At 42.8% G+C, this 11,877-nt stretch overlaps 1 protein-coding gene across 2 annotated transcripts; it reads left to right on the forward strand.

Annotated features, from left to right (window-relative positions):
- The first annotated feature begins 500 nt into the window (after positions 1–500).
- On the forward strand, positions 501–10,460 carry LOC123424625 (serine/threonine-protein phosphatase BSL1 homolog). Of its 2 annotated transcripts, none has more exons than XM_045108265.1 (21): positions 501–865; positions 973–1,033; positions 1,870–1,948; positions 2,031–2,110; positions 2,216–2,310; positions 2,459–2,558; positions 3,581–3,650; positions 5,415–5,516; positions 5,704–5,785; positions 5,870–6,037; positions 6,636–6,801; positions 6,880–7,105; positions 7,682–7,852; positions 7,920–8,158; positions 8,319–8,403; positions 8,502–8,600; positions 8,681–8,880; positions 8,978–9,053; positions 9,246–9,381; positions 9,450–9,589; positions 9,841–10,460. In XM_045108265.1, the coding sequence occupies exons 1-21, from the start codon at positions 652–654 to the stop codon at positions 9,922–9,924; spliced, it is 2,673 nt and encodes an 890-aa protein (XP_044964200.1). In that variant the 5' UTR covers positions 501–651; the 3' UTR covers positions 9,925–10,460. The 2 variants fall into 2 exon arrangements, with proteins under 2 accessions (XP_044964200.1, XP_044964206.1); XM_045108271.1 differs by having other exon boundaries at positions 6,636–6,705.
- The last annotated feature ends 1,417 nt before the right edge of the window (positions 10,461–11,877 follow it).

An 11,877-nucleotide genomic window follows, 5' to 3' on the forward strand; every position in this document is an offset into this window, starting at 1 on the left:
CTGGTTTGCATCCCTACAACCAGCTGACCAGCCATGCTCCATCGTGTTGACGATGATCTTCGCGGCCAAGCCCCGGCCAGCCACCGTGGCCCTATGAGGCTGTCTCCCTCTCTCTGCGTTTCCCTACACGTTCCGGTTCCAATCCAAAAGGAGAAACCTTTGTGAACTGTACCTATCCGAAAAGGCAACCAGTTATAAAGTCAGCCAGCCGGGCCGGTGGCGCCCACAGCCCACCCGGCGGCGGCCGTGCCTACCATCCCACGCCCCTCCTCCTTCCGTTGTGTCCTCCTTCGCTCCTCCCCCACCTCTGAGCTGTATACGATGACGGAGGCCCCCATTGACTCCCGCAGCGCCCGCACCCGCACCCGCGCGCCATTTACCCCCGCCCACCGACGCCCGGGCCCCACCGTATTAACCCCCGCCCACCGCCCCACCACCGTGTTACCGCACACCCCGCTGTCGCCTCCCTCTCCGCGTCCAGTGCGAACTGCAGCAGTAGTAGTAGTACTACTCTTCTCTTCTCTCCCAGCCGTTTCTCTTCCTCCCCTCACTCCCCACCTCCTCGGATCCCAACCCGCGTCGGCGCCGTGGCGGCTGCGGCTTAGGGTTTAGCGCGGGGGGAGGGGAAGCTAGCTAGGGTTCGGGGCCGGGATGGGGACGGCGGGGAAGGGCGCGTGGGTCGTGCCGGCGCCGGCGTACAGGGAGGTGGAGGGGTGGGAGGGGTCGGGCGACGACTCGCCGGGCTACAGGTGCGGCCACTCGCTCACCGTCATCGCGCCCACCAAGGGCCACGGCCCGCGCCTCATCCTCTTCGGCGGCGCCACGGCGATCGAGGCCGGCGCCACCTCCGGCCTCCCCGGCATCAGTTCGGTGCCCCCCTGCCCCCCTCCTCTCGCGCGCGCCGTGCTCCGGTTGAGATTCTCCCTTCTGTTTTGCTCTATCTAATGGTGGGTTTTTGGTCTTGGGCTGAAGGGCTCGCGGGGGTGACCAACACGGTGCACTCGTACGACGTGGACAAGCGGAGGTGGACCAGGTGAGGCCGCTGCTCCACCCAGATTTTACTCAGCTGCTTCATTAGAAGGCGTAATTGTAGCTCAATTTTGAGTCATATTCCGTCGCAGAGGCTAAATGTAGATTCTGTCCCATTACTGGTTGTACCTGTGTCTGGTTGTGTCAAATGTTGTGAACTCTGTATCTTATGTTCGAGCTCACTATAGCAGTTGTGTAGAATCATATGCTTTCCATACATCAGTTACTTTGCTTGGCATTATTCGGTAGGCAAGCCGAATGGAGTCGTAACGGTATATTCGTCAGGCAATCCGAATGGAATCGTAACGCTAGATTCGTATGGACTCGTAACGGTATATTCGTTAGATTAAGTTGTACGTGCCTGCAGGTTATATCCAGCTGGAGAGCCTCCATTTGGCTTCATTACAAGCCATAATTCTAGGTCAATTTTAAGTCATTTCTTGTTGGGGAGGCCGGATGTGTAGATTGTGTCCAATTATGGGTTGTACTTGTGTCTTGTTCAGGTAAATGTGGTGAACTCTGTATCTTATGTTTGAGCTCATGCAGTTGTGCACAATTATATGCTTTCCATACATCAGTTACTTAGCTGGGCTTATTCGTTAGCCAAGCCAAATGGACTCGTGACAGTATATTCGTTACGCAAGCCGAATGGACTCGTAACGATATACTCTCTCCGTCCCATAATATAAGAGAGTTTTTGACACTACCGCATGTCCTCGTAATGGTACGTTCGTTAGGCAAGTCGAATGGACTCACAGCACTAGATTCTTTTGTCGTAACGGTAGATTCGTATGGACTCGTAACGGTATATTCATTAAATTAAGTTCTACGTGCCTGCAGGTTACATCCAGCTGGAGATCCTCCATCTCCGAGGGCTGCGCATTCTGCTGCTGCTGTGGGCACCATGGTTGTTTTCCAGGTATGAGGAACTTGGTATCTTTGAGTTCTGATTTGGTGCCATCCAACTTAGTTCAGTGGTGAGTGGTGCAATTTTTGTGCAGGGTGGGATTGGACCAGCAGGGCATTCGACAGACGATCTCTATGTGCTTGATCTGACAAACGACAAGTTCAAATGGCACAGGTGAACACAAAGATACTTCTTTTGTTTGTTTGTCAGCATGCTCGCCTTTTTGGAGTTGATCTTTGGATGGGGATGTGATGTTTCCATTTCTGTCATCCAATGCAGGGTTGTTGTTCAGGGGGCCGGTCCTGGTCCTCGCTATGGTCATTGCATGGATTTGGTAGCGCAGCGTTACCTTGTGTCAGTCTCGGGAAATGATGGTTAGTTCTTAGCTGCAAAATTAACTGTATTGTATATCTGCGGTAGTTACTTTGACATTTTGTTTTCTTACTATTTCATGGAACGGCATTTTATTTTGGCTAGCAGCATCCACATGAACTTGTCAAATGACTTATTTTTCTGGTACAGGAAAGCGGGTCTTATCAGATGCTTGGGCTTTGGACACAGCCCAGAAACCATATAAGTGGCAGAAACTTAACCCTGACGGTGATAGACCTTCAGCAAGGATGTAAGTGGATCCATGCTCTCCAGAGATGTGGAAAATCAAGTCACTAGTCATTGAGGCATGCTTGCATATGTTATTTTTGTTATTTTATTTTGTCCTACATATCTGTGGGCCTTTCTCCATCTAATCTGACGTCAGTTGGTAGTTGATGGTGCCAGTATTATGGGGTTGTTATGGCCTGAGTCTAAGGATCTTAGGTTGTAGGTGTGTTGGACAGGAAGTGAGGTTGATAACCTTGCCGATGACTAGGTGCCACGGTGGCACGTTGTCTGCCAGCTAGAGAGAAGGCTAGAGGAGATAACGAATTTGTTTCTTCTTGATCTAAAAAGCAAACGTAGTTCTATTTATAGAGGTGCCTAACAAGCCACCTCTAGTTTATAGGAACTCTCGAATTCCTTATATACGATTAGATAACTGACCAAACTAAGGGATATCCTTCTATTTAAAACTTATCCTGCTAATTTTGGAAACAATTATCATAATGAAGTATTTGGAAGAGTTGGCCTCCAAGCCTAGGCACTGTGGCTGCTGTGGAGACGTGGTGACTATAAGTGAACGTGTTCCCACATAACAATTATTGTAATTCACAGCATCCCGGCTTTAAGTATTACTCCATTTTGCAAATATTTGAATTTCTGTTGGCTTATTTTATAACTGAATGGACGAGTCCCTCAAAAGGAAGAAATAAAACTGCATATGTAAGCCTGTGTTTTGCGTAAATTCTGGTACTCTTATCTTATGGGCTTATTAGGGTTTTCCTGTATACTAAAATAACAATGCTGCCTTCTGCCCATAACACACCGGTAATTATCTCCCTCTAAACAAATTTTATGCTACTTATTGAGAAAAGCTGCTGTTGCGCTACATAAATAGGGCATACACAGAATTTAGTACCTTTGCTGCAAGCTTTACATGTGAAAATAAACTGTCACTTCAAATCTCCTAGGGACTAGACTTTATTGCAATTCAACCATTTGTATAAATATGCAATTGTCTTACTTTCAGTTTGTTTTAAATCACTATAGGTATGGCACTGCCAGTGCACGCTCCGATGGCATGCTTTTACTTTGTGGTGGAAGGGATGCTTCTGGGACGGTACAATCTTCTGCGCTTGTTACTGTTTGATAGTCATCCTGGGTCCTGTCTGTTTGTTATTATGTTATCTGTCAATGTTTAGCTCTGACATATTAATACGAGGTCAGGCTGCAAGTGGACACGGACTGTCCACGGTGCCCACTTAAAAGCCCACATAATATGTGTTAGTGGACACCCACGTAATTTATGTTTTTAGATGTGGAATAAGTGGGCTGTCCCGCGGGCGCCGCATTTAACCCACATTCTCGTTCTCGTTCCGTAAAAATTGACGTCTTTCTCGTTCCTTTGTGTCGATTGGGATGCAACAATTGTTATAGGGCACGCCGCCGTCCATCTCCTCCTTGGCCGGCTAGCGCTGTCGTCATCGCCGCCGTTCCTTTGCGACGAGTTCTTCCGCACCGTCGCTGTGGCCGTTGTTCCTCTGCGACGAGTTCTTGCCGTCGAGCTCCATCTCCGACTTGAACGAATCCCTTCGACCGGATCTGGCGTTCGCCGCCACCATTCCTCTGCGACGAGTTCTTCCGCGCCGCCGCCATCAAGCTCCATCGCCGCTTTGAATGGGTCCCTCCGCCTTAGATCTGGCGTCCGCCGCCGTCCCGGACCTCCCTGCACTGTGCTGCCAACCGCCATGGACAGTGCGGCTGCCATATGTGCCAAGGATGCAATCTGCTGGTGATATTTTGCTGGAAGCCATGGATGCAAACTCAGAACAGAACAAATCAAACTTATGTGAGCATGCGTCAATACGGAAGAGTTTATTTAAGTGGGTATGCGACAGCCGCAAACTCTTGTTTGTGTTAAGTGGAAAGCCCACTTTATCCCACTTAACCATGTGGACATATGCGGCATTATGTGGGAGGCCCGCAGATGATCCCACTTGCAGCCTGAATACGAGGCATCATATGTATATATTTTAATAAGAAGGTCACCGGTAAAGCTTGATATAATACCTATAGATAATTTTTAAAACTGCCATTTCATTAGTTTGCAAATTTATATCCCTAGGAAGGCCTACGTATTTACAACTTACGCAGCTGTGAAATCACTTCATAATACTCCCTCGACTCCAGCCTCTGAAAACTTAACATTTTGGACATCGACACGGTCTTCGAACTGTAACTTTATCCATTATTTGTTATAATATGTTTGTTATACATAATGAAATTATTGTTTATATAATATGTTTGTTATACATAATGAAATTATTGTTTATAATGTACTTCTCAGGAAAAATCGCAATCAGCACATATGATCCCCAAGAGTTCAATGATTTTTTAAAATTATGTATATAGTCAAGCCTCTACAGTTAGTTTAAGAAGGCCCTTGGTCAAAATATCAAGCTCTTAAAGACTGGAGGGAGTAATCTCGTTTGAATGTTAGATGTAGAATCATTTGTAAAGAATTAGTTTAGTAATGTCACAAAAAATTAGAAGACTAAAATTAGAGGAATATCATGGTAAATAAGTTTGACTGCTAAATCACATCGGTCAATGATTGTTATGCAAAAATGACAATCATGCAGGTACCCCCCCCCCTCCCTGCATGGTACCATGTTGTGGGCTTGGATATACTATAGCCATATATAGCGTGTTCTGCAGCACATGACACTGTAAAATGAACTGTTTGATCATTCTTAATTTTGATTTGTTTGGAATTGGGACCATTGGATGCTGGTCTAACTGGAGGTTCTAATATATTCTTATTTATGCTGTTAATTTGTTGTACATTGAGATTCATTTGATGATAATTGTAATGCATTTACAGCCGCTCTCTGATGCTTATGGACTACTTATGCATACAAATGGTCAGTGGGAGTGGACTCTGGCTCCCGGGATATCTCCATCTCCAAGATATCAGCATGCAGCTGTAAGTTAAATAGAAGTGTGACAGCTGAATGTATTGTGATGTTCATGAAGAATCATTGTTCAGATGGCATGGATAGTCAATGTCACAATTGCTTGTTTCTTGCAAATGTTACCATATTGATTTGATTTGTGAACTTATGTTCAAATATTAGCTTCCCTTGCTTCTCCTGATTGTCTTAAGTTTTTAGGTCTTTGTTGGTGCTCGGCTGCACGTTACTGGAGGTGTCCTTAGAGGAGGGAGAGCTATTGAAGGGGAGGGTGCCATTGCAGGTTAGTGCACACTCTCAATACTTCCATTACATTCAAATACATATGTTTACTCTCCTAGACTCACTGGGCGAACACTTTCTGAAGTTCTGGACACTGCTGCTGGAGTTTGGCTGGATAGAAATGGCATTGTGACCTCTCGCACTCTAAAATCTTCCAATGAACATGATGCTTCTTCGGATCTACTTCGTCGTTGCCGCCATGCAGCTGCTTCTGTTGGTTCTCAGATATATATTTATGGTGGACTGAGGGGAGGTAAGTAATAGGAATATCACTTTGGTGCTTCTTGCCACTTTTTGTATTGGTTCGTCTGAAAATCGAGGAAACTATTTCCTATTACAGCATGTCACTGTTGTTTTTCTTTTGAGGAAACACATGGTCATTGTTATATTTCTTTTGTGAAAGCACACGATCATTGCTATTTTCCTTTTGAGGAAATGCATGATCATTGTCATCGGAGCTGTATTTCGTTTTGCTGTCACTAGATGGCATTATGACATTAATGTTTATTTCTCAATGGAGTGGATTTTGGCACGATATGTGTAGTGTAGACAGTCTGTTCATACGCAGTCAGATGATCATACTCATAATATCAGATAATTACAGTAGTTGCAACCTTTTACCTGGATAACTGCAGCATGATTGTACCAAAATCGTAGTCTTAGGCAATATTTGAGAGCTTAAAATGGTTGAGCAGAGATAAGCACATGTCTTGGTCCTTAATTCTATTGGTTTGTATTGTTACCTTTGACTCCGGGATTGAATTATTTTGGGTGCATCTTTTGCATGATGAAAGATATATCACCAAATATGTGAAGCTGAAATCTTATACATGTTTTTTTTTCCTGAACAGATATCCTCCTCGATGATTTTCTCATTGCTGAGAATGCACCCTTCCAATCAGAAACTGATAGGGTCCCAAGGTCAGAAAATCAAAATAGAAACAATAATTTTAATTCTGACTCAACGCCCTTCGAGCAATATACAAATAACAGTCATGATACAGCTCCTGGTTTCAGGTTTCATACTCATCTTCTGTAGACTTTGTACATCATTTGTGTATGGTGAAAGCTAAATATTTCTCCTACGAATTTCAGCACGGACAAGAAGTCAATTGACATGCTGACAGAGGCCTCAGCTGCCGAAGCTGAAGCTGTTAGTGCTGTATGGCGAGCTGCAAAGGAAGCATCTCATGCATCTTCAGAAGACAGTCTTTCAGATGGAATAGGATCCGAGTCCCCTCTCAGTGAAACTTCACCAATGGCTGATGATTTAGATGATGGGGGCTCCATGGAACCAGATGTGAAGTTGCATTCTAGAGCAGTATGTATTTTTACGAAATTTCTTCCCATTTGTTTTCTTATTTGAATAAGTTGCATTCTAGAGCAGTATGTATTTTTATGAAATTTCTTCCCATTTGTTTTCTTAATTGAATATGGACAAAAGATCCGTACAAAGTTAATTGGGTTGAAAAGGAGTCCTTTATATACCATTTCACTTTTGAAGCATCCAAACACAATTCTCAGATTGCTGTGAAGTATATGATTCTACATACACAATTTTCCTAGAGTGTGTGGGTAATATAGTTGAATTTGTTTCAATTAGTGTAGCTATTTACTTCAAGAGAAGTTAATTCAACCTACGGTGGTAATATATCCTCTATAGTCTAAGGTTCTGTTCCCTCTGCTAATGTACTCTGCTAATTTTGTATGCTTCAATGCTTGTGGGGCTTTTGTAGGCTGTAGAAATGTCTTGAATGAGTTGTCTGTTTTACCTAAAGATTCATCTGTGATTTTTTTGGGTGTGAATGTAGCTACTTCATTTAGGTTGTTTGTGTTGTCAATTTCGGTGAAGTTACTGCAGTTTAATGATCTGAATTGTTGATCTTCCACCTTGAAGGTTGTAGTTGCTAAAGAAGCAGTAGGAGATTTAGGATGTTTGGTCCGGCAGCTTTCACTTGATCAGTTTGAGAATGAAAGTAGAAGAATGCATCCCGGGAACAATGATCAATCATATTCATCGAAGAAAGCACTAAATAGACAAAGGTCCCCACAAGGTTTGCATAAGAAGGTATGGTCCCATCTTTAAATCCTCTGAGTTTGTGGAAGGAGCTATTTTTCTTACAATTTTGTTGCAGGTCATTTCACTCTTACTGAGGCCAAGGAATTGGAATGCTCCAGCTGATAGGACCTTTTTCCTGGACTCTTATGAAGTTGGCGAGCTATGCTATGCTGCTGAGCAGATTTTTATGCAGGAACCAACTGTCTTACAACTAAAAGCACCTGTTAAAGTATTTGGTGATCTGCATGGGCAGTTTGGGGACCTAATGCGCCTTTTCGATGAATATGGTTATCCTTCCACTGCTGGTGACATAACGTAAGTTGGTTCTGAACCTTGTATGTACCTTTTGAACAACTGAAACTAGTGTCAACAATCTTTTTTCTGTACACTCAATCTTCATATTCCAATACAAATTTTGAAATTATGTTTGTTTTCCTTATGTGATGTGTTATTGCGCTTGCTTTCATATTTTCAGATATATTGATTATCTCTTCTTGGGAGACTATGTCGACCGAGGTCAGCACAGCTTGGAAACAATAACATTACTTCTTGCTCTTAAAGTGAGTAGTGATTTTTCATACGTGAAACATGTTTGCTGCTGTTAGAACACTGTTTCGTCTAAACTATAGTTCTGAATCATTGGAAACAAATTTTGCAGATAGAGTACCCTGAACATGTTCACTTGATTAGAGGAAATCATGAGGCTGCTGACATCAATGCTCTTTTCGGCTTCCGTCTTGAATGCATTGAGAGAATGGTAGTTATGATAGTGCTTCATCTATCCTTGGGGATTGAAGTATTTGACACGTTGGTTGACTTAATAATTCCTTTATGTAGGGTGAAAGTGATGGTATATGGGCCTGGACTAGATTCAATCAACTATTTAATTATCTCCCTCTGGCTGCTATGATAGAAAAGAAAATAATATGTATGCATGGTGGCATCGGGAGGTCAATAAACAGTGTGGAGCAAATTGAAAAAATTGAAAGGCCTATCACAATGGATGTTGGATCTATTGTCCTCATGGATCTTTTATGGTAGTACTTGGTGGCCATGCTATTTCTATTTTTGGTATCATTTCTTACATCATTACATATGATAATTAATGAATACTTTCTACTTGTATAATTACAGGTCTGATCCTACAGAGAACGATAGTGTAGAGGGTTTGAGGCCAAATGCACGAGGACCTGGCTTGGTAACATTTGGGGTATGATTGTGTGATGATTCAGTTGCTGTAGGATGCTTCATATCATAGCTTTCTAGTTTATCAAGTGTCAATTATTCTAGAAAAAATATTGACCATTTTATCTTATTATTGTTTCTTCATTTCCAGCAATTAGTCTTATCGTGAGCTTATTATGGACCATGTTGATTGAACTTATTTCCTGTCAACTTGCAGCCTGATCGAGTGGCAGAATTCTGTAAACGAAACAAATTGCAATTGATCATAAGAGCTCATGAGTGTGTTATGGATGGATTTGAGCGTTTCGCCCATGGGCAGTTGATCACTTTATTTTCAGCCACTAATTATTGTGGTATGTATCTTCCAACTCATTTCATCACCTATGCAACATAATATTCGCTAAGATCGTGCATGAACCAGGCACTGCAAATAATGCCGGCGCCATACTTGTGGTGGGAAGGGGACTAGTTATTGTCCCGAAGTTAATTCATCCACTTCCACCACCTGTTAATTCTCCTGAGTCATCCCCTGAGCGTGCCATGGATGCCACATGGATGCAGGTCAGAATGAATATTCTTGTACTCTTTTAATTTCTTTAGTGAGTCGAAGCATTGATCAAATTGATCTTGTTTTTTTTTACCAACATCATGCTTTAAATGGATAGTGGTGCTTTGAATGATTATTTTCCATACTCATTCATCCCTATTATGGAAGTTCATAAACCATCATAACTCATGTTGTTCTTGTCTTGTGGAATTACTGATTAGGATAAGTTAACTCACAACGGTGGTGAAATTGTAATCATCTGCAGGAACTTAACATACAACGGCCACCTACACCAACTAGGGGACGGCCGCATTCTGCTGGCGACAGGAACTCCCTTGCTTACATATGATACATGCCAACCCCCTCCATCTTCTTGACCCTGTATGTTTCTCGTCAGAAATTTCTTTGCCAGTTGCAAGGTACATACATTATACCTCGGGACAGCCAGCCAACAGAGCATCATGGACTCCCAATTTTTCGAGACATTGCCCAGTAGTTAAGTTGATAGTGACTCATCAGTGTTCAGTGCAGTCAGCCCCTCATTGGGAAGCTACATACATAACAGTTCTGAAGGGAGGAATGGAATGTTGTCAGATAATTGTCGAAAAGCAAAAGTCTGTGTATTGTTGTCGTGGTTTACCTGTAACTGTAGTGTTGTACATGGTTGTTAGATCATTGTTCATCCAGAGCAAGAAGGCTTGTAATGTGTTCCGTATACCGTGGTCGTTACCGTTTAGGACGCTGCTTGCACAGCGCAGCTATACAAGTTTTACTGAGGTAGATTGGCTGGAGGAGAACTACCTCCTCGTGATGTTGTAACTGAAGTGTGTTGTTGTTGATTAAATTTGTTATAGGAATGTTTACAATAAATTAAGTTTATCTCAAGCAAGTGGTTGGTTTAAGTAATATCTTGTTTGGAGCGTAGGAGGAATATGGGAATACCTAACCTTTTTCTTTTCTTCACGAAGTAAGTATGACTTCTTTTTAGGCTTTTTAATCAAAAAAGCTTTTTTTGTGTGTGTTTTCTAGAGGAAAAGGGAGATTTGCTCTTCCCGGCTTCTTTACTCGAATGAAAACCAGAAGGTGCATACATCAGCTCTCTTAGAGGAGCAGTTCAAACAGAAAAGGCAACTAAAACTAAAAGCGACGGAATAATTCAAAGTTTCACATCTGACAACACAACGCATGGTGAAACATCATCAAGAGCAACCAGCAACTAAGTCTACCCGCAGGTGATCTCCATAGCAGATTTCCTGGTCTTCAGGGGAGGAGCTGATGGGGTTTGAGGAGACCAGCAGGCCACAAAGGTTGACACCGGGCTGGCTACCTCAAATTGGCAATCTGAGTTCTTTTTTGCAGGAGAGCCGAAGCAGGTATCGTCGTCAGCGATCTTGAGCTTGCCCCATGGGTCGAACGCCAGCGAGTCATGTGTCGAAGCAACAGGACTCAGCCACTTGTGATTGTGGGGGCCTTCCGCAGGAAATCCACTAGGTGTGCTGCCAAGGCTGAGAGTCTCTCTTGAGCTTGCTCTGGAGACAGGATGATCCAAGCTTTGATCATATTCAGTAATACCTTCAGGACCTGATGAATGGATATTCAGGTGGTGTTTGAAAATCATAGCATTTCTATATTTCCAAAGAACACCACAATACAACAGAACTAGCAGTATTTAAAGCAGAACTCCTATTGTTGGAGATCCAGAGTCTAGCAATTGACTCAAAGTCTCCACCTATCTGCACTTTAAAATGTTCACAAATTAAAGGCCAGATATTCCTGGCTACCAAAGAATCAAAGAAAAGATGATGGATTCATTATCAGAGCAAACCACACAATCAAGGGGTTTAATTATGTGCCTTTTCCTAAGGTTGTTCTTGGTCATCAGTTTATTGTGTGAAAGTAGCCACAGAAAAACATGAATTCTAGGTGGCACTCTAATTTTCCACACAACAGGAACGAATATAGGTTGGACACCTCTAAAATTAATAAATATGGTATAAAGAGCTAGAAGAGTATTGCCCTTTATTTTCTAGTTGCCAGACCAGGCATCAAAATCCACATAGAAGGTAATGCTCCCTGCAATTTCAACCAGTTGATACCATTTTTCCATAAGGGTGTCATCAAAGTTTCTTCTAAAAGTAGTTTTAATTGGTGGCCATCCCAAAACTCATTAATACACTTGGTCTGCTCATTGCAAATAGAGTAAACATGCTGGAATTGTATTGCTAGGGGATAAGTACCAAATCAAGTATCTTCCCAAAATCTAACTTTTTGCCCATTCCCTATTTTCCATCTATAACCAAAT

Source organism: Hordeum vulgare, chromosome 1H (assembly GCF_904849725.1).
Source record: "Hordeum vulgare subsp. vulgare chromosome 1H, MorexV3_pseudomolecules_assembly, whole genome shotgun sequence".
NCBI classification, from domain to species: Eukaryota; Viridiplantae; Streptophyta; class Magnoliopsida; order Poales; family Poaceae; genus Hordeum; species Hordeum vulgare.

Excerpts from the sequence above, each read along its gene's own strand:
- LOC123424625 (XM_045108265.1), top strand. The coding sequence starts at position 652 with ATGGGGACGGCGGGGAAGGGCGCGTGGGTCGTGCCGGCGCCGGCGTAC. Across the intron at positions 2,311-2,458 it reads GTCAGTCTCGGGAAATGATG|GAAAGCGGGTCTTATCAGAT; the intron begins GTTAGTTCTTAG and ends TTTCTGGTACAG. Across the intron at positions 6,802-6,879 it reads GATACAGCTCCTGGTTTCAG|CACGGACAAGAAGTCAATTG; the intron begins GTTTCATACTCA and ends TACGAATTTCAG.